The 15,087-nt window shown below is 49.8% G+C and overlaps 2 protein-coding genes across 3 annotated transcripts in view; both read left to right on the forward strand.

Moving 5' to 3' along the window:
• RTF2 (replication termination factor 2) overlaps positions 1-8,413 on the forward strand; it is a 40,620-nt gene extending 32,207 nt beyond the window's left edge. The window contains exons 6-9 of one of the 2 annotated variants that reach the window (XM_070589617.1): positions 2,735-2,848; positions 5,820-5,874; positions 6,715-6,810; positions 7,930-8,413. In XM_070589617.1, the coding sequence (XP_070445718.1) occupies positions 2,735-2,848; positions 5,820-5,874; positions 6,715-6,810; positions 7,930-8,108 (444 nt within the window). In that variant the 3' untranslated portion in view covers positions 8,109-8,413. The remainder of the gene's footprint in view (positions 1-2,734; positions 2,849-5,819; positions 5,875-6,714; positions 6,811-7,929) is intronic. The other variant, XM_070589618.1, reaches the window with a different exon arrangement.
• Positions 8,414-11,529: 3,116 nt separating this feature from the next.
• On the forward strand, positions 11,530-14,855 carry LOC103561024 (protein FAM209-like). Its single transcript, XM_008535411.2, has 2 exons — positions 11,530-13,505; positions 14,427-14,855. Exons 1-2 carry the CDS (start codon positions 13,257-13,259, stop codon positions 14,688-14,690), a joined length of 513 nt encoding a protein of 170 aa, XP_008533633.1. The 5' UTR covers positions 11,530-13,256; the 3' UTR covers positions 14,691-14,855.
• The last annotated feature ends 232 nt before the right edge of the window (positions 14,856-15,087 follow it).

The following is a 15,087-nucleotide window of genomic DNA, read 5'->3' on the forward strand; positions in this document are numbered from 1 at the left end:
CCATTTGTTCATGATATAAACATGCAGATACAGTGGCGTATTATTCCTAGTCCTACCACTCTTCCCTCAGCACTTTCCTACTGGCCATATTTTTAAAAAATTAACATCCAGAGGTCATATAAATATAAAATTACTAGTCTGCTTTTCCTTTTAACATGTGATAAGCTTTTTCCACATTGTCAAAGACTCTAAAATAACTGTATACCTTTCCTTTTTAGGAACATAGTATCATCTGTTTAATCATTTCCCCCATTTTTTGGACATCTAAGTTACAAATGATAAAAGGAAGCAAAATTTAAAATAAATGTGATTTCAGTGGTGCACTAATAGTTTACATAGAAAGTGCGTTCGCAGGAAAGGGTGAGTGGTTTTGACTTTGTGTATGTGGTACTGTTATAATCAGAGAGAGCGAGCTCTGTCTCTGGGCAAGCTGTGCCTTTGCAGCAGCCCTGCCCTCCCTTTCTGAAGTCACCTTCCACGGAGAAGAGCCCCAGCCTGGCAGCTGGCATTGCGACAAGCCTGCTTCCTGCCCTGGTTTCACTTGTCCTCCAGGGATGGGCCACTCCACCCGAGTTCCACCCAAGTCAGGTGTGTACCAAAGATGAGTAACAGGGCCTGTGACCAGCAGGAGGGGCGTGCACCCAGTCTCCAGGGGGCAGCCCAGCTCAGGTCCAAGCAGTTGAGGCCTTGAGAGAATGGGTTTGCTACTAAGGGATCTTTTGAATTTTAGAGAGAGAGAGCAAGATATCTCAAGTTTCTTTTTGTTTTTTCCAGGGACAGATTTGCCCCAAGCTAACATCTGTTGCCAATCTTCCTCCTTTCCCCTGGCCCCCAAGCTCCAGTACATAGTTGTGTATAATTGTAAGTTCTTCTGGTTCTTCTATGTGAGCCATCGCCACATGGCTACTGACAGATGAGTGATGTGGTTCCGCGCCCGGGAACCAAACCTGGGCCACTGAAGTGGCGTGCACAGAACTTTAACCGCTAGGCCATCAGGGCTGGCTCAAGATACCTCGAGTTTTAATGTAAGAGGGTCTCAGCTTTTTATTGTTAGTGGCTAATTCAACTTTAAAAATAGAACCCTGGGCACAACACACCACAAGTCTGTGCAGAACGGGGTCCACAGTCATATCTAGACAACCAACAATCATATGTAGGGGACGGAGACTGCTGAGCATGGTGGGAAAGAGGGGCAGCAAGGAGCGGTGGAAGGAAGCTGAAGAAAGCCCGGAGTGCTGAAGGAGGAGCGTGCGGGGCTGGGGGGACAAACGGGAACAAACGCGACTCCTCTCTACCTCTCAGTGCTGGACTCAGGAGAGTTATTTACGCCATAGCCCCAGTCCCAAGCCCCACTGGGCCTTATCTGCCACCTGACTCTGTTCCTGCGCATCCCTTTTCATTCCCTCTCCAAGGAGGAGACCCCCCAGGGGAAGGCTCTACCCACGTCTCCCGCAGTGTGAGACTTCCGCGGGTCCGCCTCCTGCAGAGCAGGCCGTTCCTCCGCCCGTGGGCCCCCCTGCAATGACGGTGAAAAACACGCTCCTTCCTCCAGAGGCAGCCCGGGCTGGACGCCATATCAGGCCCCTCCTTTCATTCCTGTAATGTCTCTATGGACTGACCGCAGGATTTGTGGGTCAGAGGAAGGTCTCTTCAGCCATGAAAATTTCCCAGACTCGCCCTAGAAAAGGAGCTGGCTTTGACCTGAAGCAGTAGGTTTTGGAGACAGAACCACGATAAATAAGCCAGCTAAGGCGGGAGCTGAGAGAGTCAGCCAGCAATGGCTGTTCTGTGTTGGGAGGTGCTGGGAAGCTTGGGCAACTTTTTTTTTTTTGAGTTAGTAGTTTACATCATTGTGAAATTTGAGTTGTACGTTATTTCTTGTCCGTCCGTCTCTAAGTGCCCCCCTTCACCCCTGTGCCCAGCCCCCACCCCCGTCCTCATTACCACTGAACCGTTCTCTCTGTCCATGTGTTTATCTTCCACATGTGAGTGAAATCATACGGGGTTTGTCTTTCTCTGTCTGGCTTATTTTACTTAACATAATACTCTCTAGGTCCATCCATGTTGTTGCAAATGGGATGATTTTTGTCTTTTTTTATGGCTGAGTAGTATCCCATTGTGTGTGTGTTTGTGTGTATATATATATATATATATATATATATGACTGGCGGTGGTGGGCCCCAGCGGTCTCCAGGAGGTCCTGATGCAAGGTCAAGCCCGCACACCTCTGCTCTGTCTGGAATGTGAGGGCTGCAGGTGGCCCCCTTCTGGCCCAGGCGCAGCAGTGGGTGGCATATCTCAGGCTCTTATTACATCGGTCACCACGAGACGAACCAGCAGTAGGTGTGCTCAAGAAATACTCTTAATAATTCCTTCAACTAACGTTCCCTAGATGCCCGCCGCGAGCCAGGGTCTTTGCCTGGGACCTTGCTCCGGTACACCTAGAGGTCGGGGCTGGTGGGGAGACCTGTAAGGAAAGAAGCCCCTCACAGTTAGGAAATGGTGGGAATCTTCCCAAAATCCAAGTTCCCAGACGCCAGCTGGGACCCGTCTTGCAGGCAGGCCCTTCTAGAGAGAGCACTGTCGGGCCTGCCTGCTAACTCCCCCAGCACGGCTCAACAACAGGAATTTGCCGAGAGCTGGCGGAGCGGCAGTTGGACTTCGAGTGAGGGTGTGCAGGCTGGCTGCCCTGTGCGTGCTGACGGAGCCTGCCTTCTCTGTTTGCCCTCTCCAGTGTGGGGCTGCCTTCCAGGAGGACGACGTCATCGTGCTCAACGGCACCAAGGAGGATGTGGCCATGCTGAAGAGCAGGATGGAGGAAAGAAGGCTGAAAGCGAAGCTGGGCAAGGTAATGGGGGCCTTGTGTCTGCCCCTCACCTCCGGGAGTCTCGAGGGACAGGGACGTCCTCAGGGTCAGCCCAGCCTCTTCCTCTGCTCGAGAGCCAGTTGCGGACCAGTGAACTGCGTTGCTGGCGGCTGCTTCGGGAATCTCAGTGGTTGAGGCAGTTTTTACAACCTAGAAGGGCCTGAGCTCTAGAAGGATTCCTCTTGCAGCTCAGCCGCACGCTCACTCTGACGGGCGTGGGGTCCTGCTTTTTGGTGCTCAGGCTCTTCACCATGAAATGGGGGTGGTAACGACAGCTGCTCAGGACAGGTGTCGTCTGGAGGGTTTAAAAAGACCGTGCCCGTAAAGGCTGCGCGGAGCCCAGCCCGCCAAGCGCACTGGAAGGGCAGCCCCACCATTGCTGCGTGTCTCTGATTTTAAGAGTACGTGTGTGGTGTTCATAACTCTAAAGAAGTGGAAAGTCACTGTCACCCCAGCACATCTGCAGAGCACAGGCTGCCCAGATGAATGTTCCAGGAGTCACCTGGAGACCTCAGTGGTCCCAGGAACCTGCATTTCCCTTCCACTCCTGGGGAGTGCAAAGGCCACCCCTCCAAGTACTTTGAGTAGCAAGGACCCCGAAGCGTTCCCATGAGTGGGAGCTGCTTCCCTGGCCTTCCTGAGCCCTCCCACGGGGAAGCTGGTTATGAGCGGTGCCCCAGCTTCCAGAGGCGAGGCCAGTGGGACGCGCTGATGCCAGCGACTGAAGCTCTGGGTGGGTGGCAGATGTGAAGGCTTTGTGTCGTGGCCCTAGGTTTAGAGTCACATTCCATAAGCAGTGGAATTATTGCTCAATGATCTGACCTACCGAGCAAGCTCAGAATGGTTTATCAGCTAAGAAATCATTCAGTGTGCCGTGTGCCATCGAGTCTGGCTCCAGCAGTAAATTGTTATTTCTTAAGTATTTACAGACGATAGCTGTGTAATGCATGTCTTTGGTGAAAGGCAAATTTTTCATTCTTTGAAAAGAAGTTAAGTCCAAGGTAAACGTGGGAGAAATTTTGTGTGATCAGAACTAAGGCAAAAGAATGCTTGACGTATTAGAAAATTAATTTCGGTATCCTGAGGACATAAAATTGAAAAAAAAATAGCCTGCCTCTCTGTGGCCTGCGTTTACCAGTAATGTGATAACTAAAGATTCTTCAGAGTTTTTTTGTCATAATAGAGGAAAGGATGAGACTGTCTCCCTGGAATCGTGTATAAAGCACGGTCCTGAGGCCTAAAAGCTGGCGTTGAGACGTGGCAGCAGTGTTGTTATCTGTGGATGCAGGACTCTCAGAAGGAGCCAAATCCGTTTGCGTCTCCTTTTATCCTTTTACTTAGGGAGAGAATAAATAATGCTTGTAAATGGTTCTGTAGTACAAGGAATTGTCCCCAGACTTTGTGGTCAAAGCCAGAAGTGTTCTGTGAAGCAGTGTTATAAGATGTTAACACAACATTCCTGAGAAATATTTCAAGAGCCACTCAGTCATTTACGGGGAGAGTTCAGGTTTAAAAGTGAATATATTTAAGTGCCTTTATTCTAAGTTGGTTGTCTAAATTACTATGATTTCATTACAATATGAGCAAAAAAGAAAGTAAAAAGCTTGACAGAATTTTGACAAAGGACAGTTACCAAGAAGGACCTGCTTATTCTTCATTGCTGCCTCTAATCGAGTCCAGTTTTTAAAAAGCACGAAAGGGAGAAATTGTGTTACGGGAAGCTCCTGGAGGTGTTCGTGTGGCCGTAAACATTTCCTTCAGTGGTTGTCGCCTAGGTCCCAGGCTTCCTGCCAAGTCGTTCAAAGCCCAGGGGGCTGACGTGCCCCTCTGGGCAGACCACGTAGCTGAGCTTCTGGGAGTGCCGCGTAGACACTGCTGCCAGGGCGCCAAAATATTTCCCCAACACGCCGCGGCTGGAGACGGGACGCGGCGCCTCCCTGCCGCCTCCCTGCGCCCCTGCTTTTCAGATGAGCTCAGCTTGCACCGAGGGCTTAGAGGCCCCAGGTGTCTCTGCTGAAGGCCTAGGTGGTCCCCTCTCAGACGAGGACGCGCGCCTTGTGTGTGTGAAATGAACGGGAAGTTTTGATGTTTTGTACCAGTGTTACAAGTCTAGCTGCGTGTGTGTATATTCCGAGTTCAAGGACACTGCCAGAGGAAGGTTTTTCCCTTGTTTTCTAGTGATGGGCGTCTTCTGAAATAATTAGGCTGGCATCTTTAGTGCCACCTTCTGGGTGCTTAGGAAAATGGCATTTTTAAAGAAAATTCTCTGAGTGAGCATACTGTAGTCCTGTTTGCTCTGTGATCGAATCAGTTCCCACACAGCTGTGTGATTTTAGAATGGTTAGCTTTATTTCTTAAATTTTGGCTGACAAATATAACTATTAGTGAAATAATTCTAGTGCCTAAAAATCTGACAGGAATAACCCAGAGTTCAGGAAAATGGCTGAAGTGCCCTTTAGTATATAGGCCTCAAGGCCTTATAGTTAAACAAACAAATGCCAAAGCAGTTTGATCACTTGGAAGAAGTCTTACTGGAGCGTGTAAACTTCGGAGTGTGTTTGTTCTGCTGCACTCTGTGTACTGTATTTGCTTGGTTATTATTCATTTCACTGCTCTTTTGTGAATAGTAGTCGCCACCAACATTGATGTTATCACTGAAATCTGTCATCTTCATTTAAAATTGTTGAAAATGTGATTTTAAGAATATAAATATAAAACTACGCTGATCTCTACAGATATATTCTTTGTGAGACGAAAGTGCATAACAGGATGCACGCAAAGAATCAAGGTTTAGAATTAATGGAGTGTCAGCATCTTCTTCAGAGTGAGTCCCTGTCTGGTGTGAGCTGCGTCGACCTGTCAGGGGGCCCCTGGGACAGTGGGTGGGCAGCCACACTGACGCTGAAGTAGAGTGAATCCAGGCACATCTCCACCTTCCTCCTTCTTTTTACAGAAAGCAAAGAAACCCAAGGCGGCAGAGTCTGTCTCAAAGCCAGATGTCAGTGAAGGTAAGATGCTAAAAGAGGTCCTTATTTTAGCAAAATAAGGCCATAAGGCTATTTCCTAAGTTAAGTTTGTAGGGGAGGAGGACATTTCCTCTCCCCAAATGGGGGTTCGTCTGGCTGGAGAACGAATTAAATTCACATGAGACAGAATAGCAAGAGAAAATTAAACAAAGCTTTATGAGGAACCATGGCCCGGGGCCTTTCTTCCCGAAGGAAGAAAGGGCACCGAAGAAGTGGGGTGCACATAGTGGTTATATACCCCCAAACGGGGTGTTTCACATGTGATTGAAATGTTCCTCCCACAATAGTCACAAGATTGCCCTGTCGGCACAGTGCTTGATGGACACAGCACTTAATGGTCTGCTGTCTCAGAGAGCGTAGCCGGAGGCAAGTCGATTGTCTGGAGCTGGGCGGTCACAGGTGAGCACAGCAATCAGTTCCTAGCCTAAGGAAAGATGCTTAATCCTTAAAGAAATGCCAAAGTTGGGAGGGGGAGGGAAGTCAGTTGCAGGAGGTTACCAGACTAGCACAATAAAATGCAGATTTTAAGTCCTTGCCTTTGGTATTGATTAAGAGTTTTTGGAGAGTAGGTCATCTCCTTTCTTCTTCCTGGTACAGAGAGGGAGGCACCTTTACAGATAGAGATTTACCTTACAAATGTAAACGTGTCCTAACAAAGGGCAAGTTCCATTCCTCAGAGCCTCCTTGCCTGTCCCAGTTTATCAAAAGCAATCAGCCTCAAACAATCCTGATGCCAAAGAGACATATCTTGGGGTGGCCAATTCCAGGTCCCCACAAGTTCATCCTTCTGTTTTGTTTTTGTTTTTCTTGTTACTTTTACAGAATCTCCAGGGACATCAAAAATTAAGACAGGGAAGCCTGAAGAAGCCGGCCTTGATTCCAGAGAGAAGAAGACCAACTCTGCTCCCAAAAGTGCAGGTGGGTGCCGCTGAGGCACAGTGCCCTGTTTAGAGAGCTGCGACCCAGGCACTCATGTCAGGGTTTTATTGGAGTGAATGAGAAAACTCAAGCTCGTCCTGAGTCATGTCTTTAAATAGTTTGTTTAGCTCTCAGGGGGCAGCTAAGAAACGGTTACTAGGCCCAAAGCAGGAGCCTGTCAGGCCTGAAGGAGTCTGGGCACAAATGCTGGTGGTCGGTTTTCCTGTTGAGTGTGCACTTGGCACCAGGCCGGCGAGGCTGCACTGAGGGCCGGGCCCAGATGTGCCACAGAGACTGCTTGGTGGACGAAGGCTTGGGGTATTGGGCAGGAATGTTCCTGATCTCTTTAAGGCTGGGGTTTTCTGTGCATCCCACGTGACAGTAAGAGCCAGCCTTCTCTCCACCTGCCTCTTGGCCAAGTGTCGAAGACCCGTTTGGCGTACAGTCCCAGAATCCAGTGCATTTCTCCCGAAACTCACTGCCTTTAACTCAGAGAAAATTGTATTTATTTCACAAAAAGAAAACAGAGTCATCAGTAGAAGAATGTGTAATCTTATGCTGTAAGTGGCGTCCACAGTGGGTAATGGGCTCCAGTCCCCACTCTGCACAGTAGCTGCCTGGCCTGGGGCGGATCCCTCGGCCTCCTGGGACCTCCGTTTCCATCCTGTGAAACGGGCGAATGGCAGCCCCCTCATGAGGGTGGCCTGCTGTGCGCCAGGCACAGAGCGGGGACCAGCCCCCTCGTGAGGGTGGCCTGCTGTGCGCCAGGCACAGAGCGGGGACCAGCCCCCTCGTGAGGATGGCCTGCTGTGCGTCATGCACAGAGCAGGGACCAGCCCCCTCGTGAGGATGGCCTGCTGTGCGTCATGCACAGAGCGAGGACCAGTGCCGGCACATGTCAGGCGCTCAGGGTGATTTTGAAACGGTAGCTTCACATGTGGCAGCCTCGTCTGTGTTTAGGAGTTGGTGATTGAGGTGAGGTGTTTCAACACTGATCCCGAGAAGGCAGGAGGAACGTTCTTGGCATTGACAGACTGACTTTTTTTCTCTTTTGAGATTGTGGTGTTTGGAATGATCTTTAGCCCCAGCCTTAAAGTTTTTGGCTTTTCATTTTTCCAGCAACAAACGGAAGCTCTTCTGGAAAAGTCGGGAAGCCTCCGTGTGGAGCCATGAAAAGGTCCATCGCCGACAGCGAAGAATCTGAAGCTTATAAGTCTCTGTTCACAACTCACAGCTCCGCCAAGCGCTCCAAGGAGGAGTCGGCGCACTGGGTCACCCACACGTCCTACTGCTTCTGAAGCCCACGCAGGCGCGGCTCAGGCTCCACGTGGATGGGTGGCGTGGGCGCTGGCTGTGCTGGGTGTTGTGTGCCGGGCCTCTGTTTGACGGCATTAGAAAGTTGTCCGCCGAGCTGGCGTGGTCACGCTGGCTGTGGGGGATGGGGGGTGACTCGCAGAGGGACCGTGCTGGGCACCCGCCCCGTCACCTCTCCCGCAGGCTCGTGCTCACTTTGCCTGCATTTGCTCCTCTTCTCACAGCCCGGAAAGCTCTGTTGGCTGCACTTTTTGTGTTTGAAATAATTAAAGACTCCAGATTCCTCATGGATGTGTGGTCGGCTCATTTTGACTAAAATTCCAATGGTTTTGCTGCCAAGAGTAAACTAAACAGGCGGAGGGAGGCTGAAGTTTAGAAAGGACGAACGGCAGATGCGTCCCACCTGCAGGGCTGTTGGAGGGAGCTTCCGCAGCAGAGAGGAGCGGGCCCGGCAGCCCAGGGCTTGGGAGCTTTCCTTAGTTGATCATTTTGAAGACAGAGGAGGTTTAGTTGGGTGCCTAACAATTTGGTACAAAAAATACAGCAGGTTCAAAGTCTGCTTTTTCTCTCATCTGTTGGTGTATTTTTTCTTCTATCTTCCACTAATGTTTGGGTAAGAAAATTGCAGCCATTGCATTGATGACAAGAGCAGTAATCCATGTGACACGAATTCCACCTTTTCTCTCAGCGTGAGATGGAAAGGGGAACTGGACATACCCTGGAGCGTTTGATCTGTCCGCCGAGTGTGCCGAAGCCGGTAATTAGTGAGGCTTCCCCCTGAGACTGCTGGTCGGGAACCAGGAATAGCCGGGTCTCCGCACTGCATTCTGGAGAGGACCGTGTTCCTGAGGCCCTTGCCTGGGGCTTTATCCCAGATCCGAGCCACTGGTTTCCATTCAAAAGTGGGGAGAGGAGCAGGGGAGGAAGGTCAGAGGGTGGGATGAGCAGTGGGCCCCTCGGAAGTTTCGAAGGGAGGATTCTGGGCAGGGGGCTGGGGAGTTGGAACCGGCCTGCTCTCTCCCTGTGTGCGCAGCTTCAGTGTGATGGAAAGTTGGGCCCGGAGGACGTTTTGAATTGTGACTATAGAAGCAATTTAATCAGAGTTACATTAACATCAGTGAATTTTTGTTGTGGACCTTTCCAGAACAAACCTGGATTAGCCATTTTCTTTCCCTGATCAATTTTCTATACAGTCCAGTTAAACCATTTTCTACTTGTTGCTTTTTCCCTTTTTCCTTTTGTTAAATTATTTTCATGACAATTAGTACCTTTTTTATCTGGTTAAAATTATTTATTTCAGGAGCCGGCCCCGTGGTGCATCGGCTAAGTTCGCACGTTCCTCTTCGGCGGCCCGGGGTTTGCCGGTTCGGATCCCGGGTGCAGACATGGCACCGCTTGGCAAGCCATGCTGTGGTAGGCGTCCCACATATAAAGTAGAGGAAAATGGGCACGGATGTTAGCTCAGGGCCAGTCTTCCTCGGCAGGAAGAGGAGGATTGGCAGCAGTTGGCTCAGAGCTAATCTTCCTCAAAAGAAAAATTATTTATTTCAATGAGTTTTCTATTTTAATTTTACAGAGAAAACTTGATTCGTCAGTCTTTTTAGTCAAATGTTACTAATTACACCTTCAGCCATCATGAGGTGGTGTTTCTTATTTTAGTAGTCATTATTTCTACCAACTTCAGTTTTCCTAATTTTAGCCTTAATCAATCAGTTTTATTTGACGTTGATGATTTTGACCATGTCCAGTTTTTTCCTGTGACCCAGTCACAGTGTCCTCAGCATCTCAGTAGCGCTGCTTCCCCTCAAGGTGACATCCATGCTCCCACCCCCAGCCCGCCCACTTCCCGCTGCTCATCTCAGGCCAGTGCCCCACCCATCCCTCTGCCTGCCTCCAGTCTCTGAACTACTCAGCAGCACTCCCCTGGAGGCTTCCCCGCTAAGGGACCCTCCAACCCCAGAGAGCAGGGCTGGCTTTGGAGAGTCCCTCCAGCCTTTAATATTTAGCAAGGCGTAGTGTCCTCAGAGACCTCCCTGCTTGAGGGGAGAGCAGTGTCTGCTTCCTGTGTTCCCCTGCCCTGGCCTAACACCTGATGCACAGAGGGCAGGAAAGCAAGGCCATCATGGCTGACAGCACTGTTCAGAGTGCCCACATGAAGAGTGAGGCCCTTGGGCTTCGTCCCGTGGGACTCAGCAGCACCAGGAAAGGAGCTGGGGACTGTCGTGCTGTCACTGAACACAAACACAGGCCCGCTACCTGATGCACAGGACGACCAGTTAACCGAAACGTCAGGCTTGTGACAAGGTAGGAGGTTCATTACTGTAAGGCAGCCAGACGAGGAGATGGGAGTTAAAACCCAAGTCCGGCGCCCTGAAGGGAAAAAGGTAGGGGTTTTTTATCTGGGGTTCTAGGTGGGGGAGGGGGAGTATGCAGCCTTCTTGGCTGGCATCTTCAGCCTGCGTTTGATCCTAAAGACTAAATCTCTTTTTCTCCCTTGACCATCTGGACTTTTCTGGTTAGTTTTTGTCTTCAGCCTGTGTTTAGCCTTGTGGGGCTGAATCACCTTTCTTCCTTTTTTGGGGGGGGCGGGGGGGGGGTGGTGAGGAAGATTGGCCCTGAGCTAACATCTGTGCCAATCTTCTATTTTGTATGTGGGACGCCTCCACAGCATGGCTTGGTGAATGGTGTGTAAGTCTGGGCCCAGAATCTGAACCCACAAACCCCAGGCCACCGAAGTGGAGCATGCAAACTTAACCACTATGCCACCAGCTGGCCCCCTCACCTTCCTTCTTTGTCTGGACTTTTGGACTTTGACTTCCTGGGAGAAACAGCTCACTCATACACTAAGGAGGGACAGAAAGACCTCTTAGCTTTGAACAACAGTTGGTGATGCTGAGTAGGCACAGCTGCAGTTAGCAAAGCTGATCTCAAACACTTTTTCTCGTCTTCTGGCCCAGGGACGATTCAGCCCATTGGTTCTCGGTTTCAGTCCTGTCTTACAGGTGAGATGGCTGAGGCTCAGAGCAGCTGGGCGACTCGCACAGGTGCCCACGGCTCACATGTCAGATCCGTTCTCCCATAAATTCCTGCCAAGTGAGCGAAGCGAGGGAAGCCTTCCACAGGAGCACGCTCAGGGCAGCCGACTGAAATGCAGGGTCCATGCAGACCTGGGGCACCGCATACTCCGCAGTGGTCACTCAGCCACTGGAACGGCCCTCCCGCAGGAGCCCCATGAGGCCGATCGGGAGAGGCTGGGACAGCCGAGATTTCAGGGCTGAGCCCCTGAGCCTCACAGGGTGTGCCTGCCAGCCGTGGCCATTGGTGTCGGGAATGAGGCATCAGCTCTTCGTACTGGCCCCCAGGAGAATGGATTGATTTAACTGCTTATTTTCTTTCTCCTTGTTCTTAGCTTTGTTTACTGAGCTGTAGCTGATGTAGAACACTGTATTCGTTTGTATTGTGAAGTGACCACCACGGTAAGTCTGGTCACAACCGTACTTACTTTCTTTTTCTTCTTCTTCTCCCCACAGCCCCGCAGGACATAGTTGTATATTGTAGTGTGGGTCCTTCTAGTTGAGCTACACAGGACGCCGCCTCAGCGTGGCCTGATGAGCCATGCTAGGTCTGCGCCCAGGATCCGAACCGACAAAACTCCGGCCGCCAAAGCACAGTGCTCGAACTTAACCACTCGCCGGCCCCTGTCCCTATCTTCTTCTTGGTGCTTTGGCCTTTCCTCTCTTGCCAGCCCTGCCCCAACGGTCTCCTGCAGGGGCACCCATGCCCCCGCAGCGAGCTGTGCACGTGCGGGAGCGGTCTGTGCAGCAAGTCCCACGCTCCGCCTTCCCTGTGTGCGTTCAGACAGACTAACAACTCCCGTCGCTGCACACAGCTCAGCACTCTGCGGCCCAGTGGACCCTTGACTATAGCTGGCAGAACGGTTTCGTCCTAGGGACTAAGTCTGGGAATCAGATGACCCAGCAGAACAAGTACGAGCCTTGTGTTCCGTTAATGGGGACTTTTGTGTTTCACGTCATTTTTAGAAACTGGTGGTTTCAAATACACTGGCCAGCGAGCCCTGGTTATATTCCTGCGTCGGCCTCGGCTGTCATACAGCTTTCTCTCCGCGGGGTCTTCACGCACATCTAGATGTCAGCCCCCTCCCCATCTAAGCCAGCCAATTCCTGACCACACCTCAAACTCTCCCCAAATGTCTCTCAGGAAAGCCTTGGGTTCTGTTCCTTTAAAACTCTGTTATTATCACAATTTTAATTAAATAAATTATACTCTTAATTAGCCCAGGGATTGCACACTCAGGTAAGGTCAGTGAGTGTGAGTGTGAGGTGATAGGGAGTGGTGGGGATTGTGGAGAGAACGCAGCCACATGGCGGGGCAGTTCCTACTCGGCTCCGGCAGAGAGTGGCCCAGTGTTATCGGATCTTCCATACTTTCAAAGGAAGCCAGAAATCTGGGCTTTTTAAGTGAAGTCCCCCTCCACAACTAGAAGGACCCACAACTAAAATATGCAACTATGTACTGGGGAGAAAAAGCAGGAAAAAAAAAAGAAGATTGGCAACAGTTGTCAGCTCAGGTCCCAATCTTTAAAAAAAAAAAGGAAAGTGAAGTCCCCCTCAACATTTAAATATTGGCACAGACATAATTATTTTTAGAAACAACGTGGGCCAAATAAACATCAGTGGCTCCCAGTTTGTAGCCTCTGGTTTAATATCTTTCTCTCCCACTTGACTCTCATAACTACGTTAGGCTAGTGGAGGTTATAGAGAGGGGCACGTGCCACGTCTGCTGTGGGTTCAACAAACGAAAACCAGAAACAGATGATGGCCTCTCCCGGTAGAGGTAGGGTCAGAAAGAATACACTGGCAGGGAGATGGCGTTCGTTCCTGTCCTGTCTTTTTAATCGCCCACTGAAAATTTCTCCATCCCCCTTTAAGTCCTGCCCCCCTGTGGCACCCTGAGCCTCATCACCCTCTCGCCTGCAGGCATCACAATGGCCAGAGCTGCTTCTGGCTCAGGCCTCTGTGACATCACCAGCTGCCCAGCCCTAAGTACCCAGTCTCCAGTGTGAGAGCAAACAAACCCACCATGAGCGACCCCCTCCCGCATCTCTGCTCACCATGCGGATGCTGAAATGGTTCTTGTTCTTGCCTCTGTGCCTCTCCTGCGGCTATGCCTTTATGTTTTCTTCTCTGAGAGACAGAGCCAAGGAACCCCAGGGAAAGGTGCCTTGCGGAGGGCACTTCCGGATGAGGCAGAATCTGCCAGAGCATGCCCAAGGCTGGCTTGGGAGCAAATGGCTCTGGCTTATTTTTGTTATTGTGCTGTATGCAACACTGAAGTTTCGAGGAGACGGTGAGAAGAGTAAGGTAAGGAGGGCTGCGTTTTTGACACCGCATTGATTCCATCTCAGAAATCCCAGGCTCAGACAAACGGGTGTTCTGGTCGTTAGGGGCAGGACCGTGAAGTATAACGAATTAGGGTGTAAAGTTCCACCTTGTGGTCCTGGGAATGACTGGCAAGTTCACTTCCTGACGCATCCTCGGGGAAGACAGTAGTCCCCAAACCCACAGAGGCTGGGACCCCAAACAGTTGAAGACCACCGTCTGTTTACTGGGTGACTAAAACCGTGGTTCGATATTTGTCCTGTTAAATGAGTTTTTTCAAATTGAGGATAGATTCAAGAATTTGGTGTTTTTCAGCTCAAAATTACTCACAGAGCCAGGTTCCCTGCCCCGATTTTGAACTTCCCTAGCATTTGACTCATTACAAGTTGCTCAACTGAATGAAAATAGTCTAATTATCCCAAGTAAAAAAGATCTGTCGTAACGGGACAGAGGTATAAGCGGTACCAGCTCTTCCACAGGGTGGCTACACAACTCGCAGAAGAGGAAAGGGAGGGAAACGTGGCAGCATGTCCTCTCTCAACAGACCCAACACGTCATGATTCTGTGTCCAAACTGTCTAGGGCAGGGGTTGGCAAACCTTTTCTGTAAAGGGCCAGATAGTAGATTTTTTTTCAACTTTTCAGCCCATTGTCTCTGTTGCAATTACTCGGCTGTGCCATTGTAGCATGGAAGCAGCCATAGACAACATGCAAATGAATACACATGGATGTGTTCCAATAAAACTTTATTGACAAAAACAGAGGGTGGGCCAGATTTGGCCATAGTTTGCCAATCCCCGGACTAGAGCAATGCTAGAACCATCTTCTCTTAGGCGAGTCCAACTGTCTCGGAACTGTCAAAACCAGCAAAACTGTTATTCACCCTGTATATCTTTCTTGACAGGAGCAGAATCCTCCTGGCCTTCGAGGCTGTTCATTTCGCTCTCCACTAAAGAAAAATCAAATTGCTTCCCCCAGCAAAGACTATGCATTCAATACCTTAACCCAGCTCGAGATGGACCTTGTGAAATTTGTGTCCAAGGTGCAGAATATGAAAGTCGTCATGGCAACTAGCGGTAACCTGAGGATTCAGAACTCAGAGGTGCCTGCAGACCCACAACATAATATTACGATATATGAAATATGGGGCGAAGAAGAGTCCGAATAAATGGATTTGTGCATCAAAGTAGGAGAGAAAAAGTTGAGTGTTGACAAGTCATATGCAAACTAATAGAATTATTCCAAAGAAAAAAGATTCTCAAATTTGAGACCTTTTTTCCTTTTTTTCTCTTTTATAAACTTGAAAAAATAAATGTGAGACCAGTAGCCACAACAGTTGTTTTGTTTTTGTCTTTCTCACTTCCTCTAGGGCTGTGGGTGGTGAGAAGTGCATCAGCGGTGACATAGTAGCATAGGGTGATATTCTTGGCCACAGTGTCATGGCCCTTGTAGGATAAGCTTAGGAAATTTGAGACAAGATGCTGATATCCTTGTCATAGTAGCTGTCTTTATAGTACCTATTTGTACAAAAGATGGAACCAATTTTTATCTTTATGATTTATTAT

The sequence above is a fragment of the Equus przewalskii genome, chromosome 21 (assembly GCF_037783145.1).
Source record: "Equus przewalskii isolate Varuska chromosome 21, EquPr2, whole genome shotgun sequence".
NCBI lineage: Eukaryota > Metazoa > Chordata > Mammalia > Perissodactyla > Equidae > Equus > Equus przewalskii.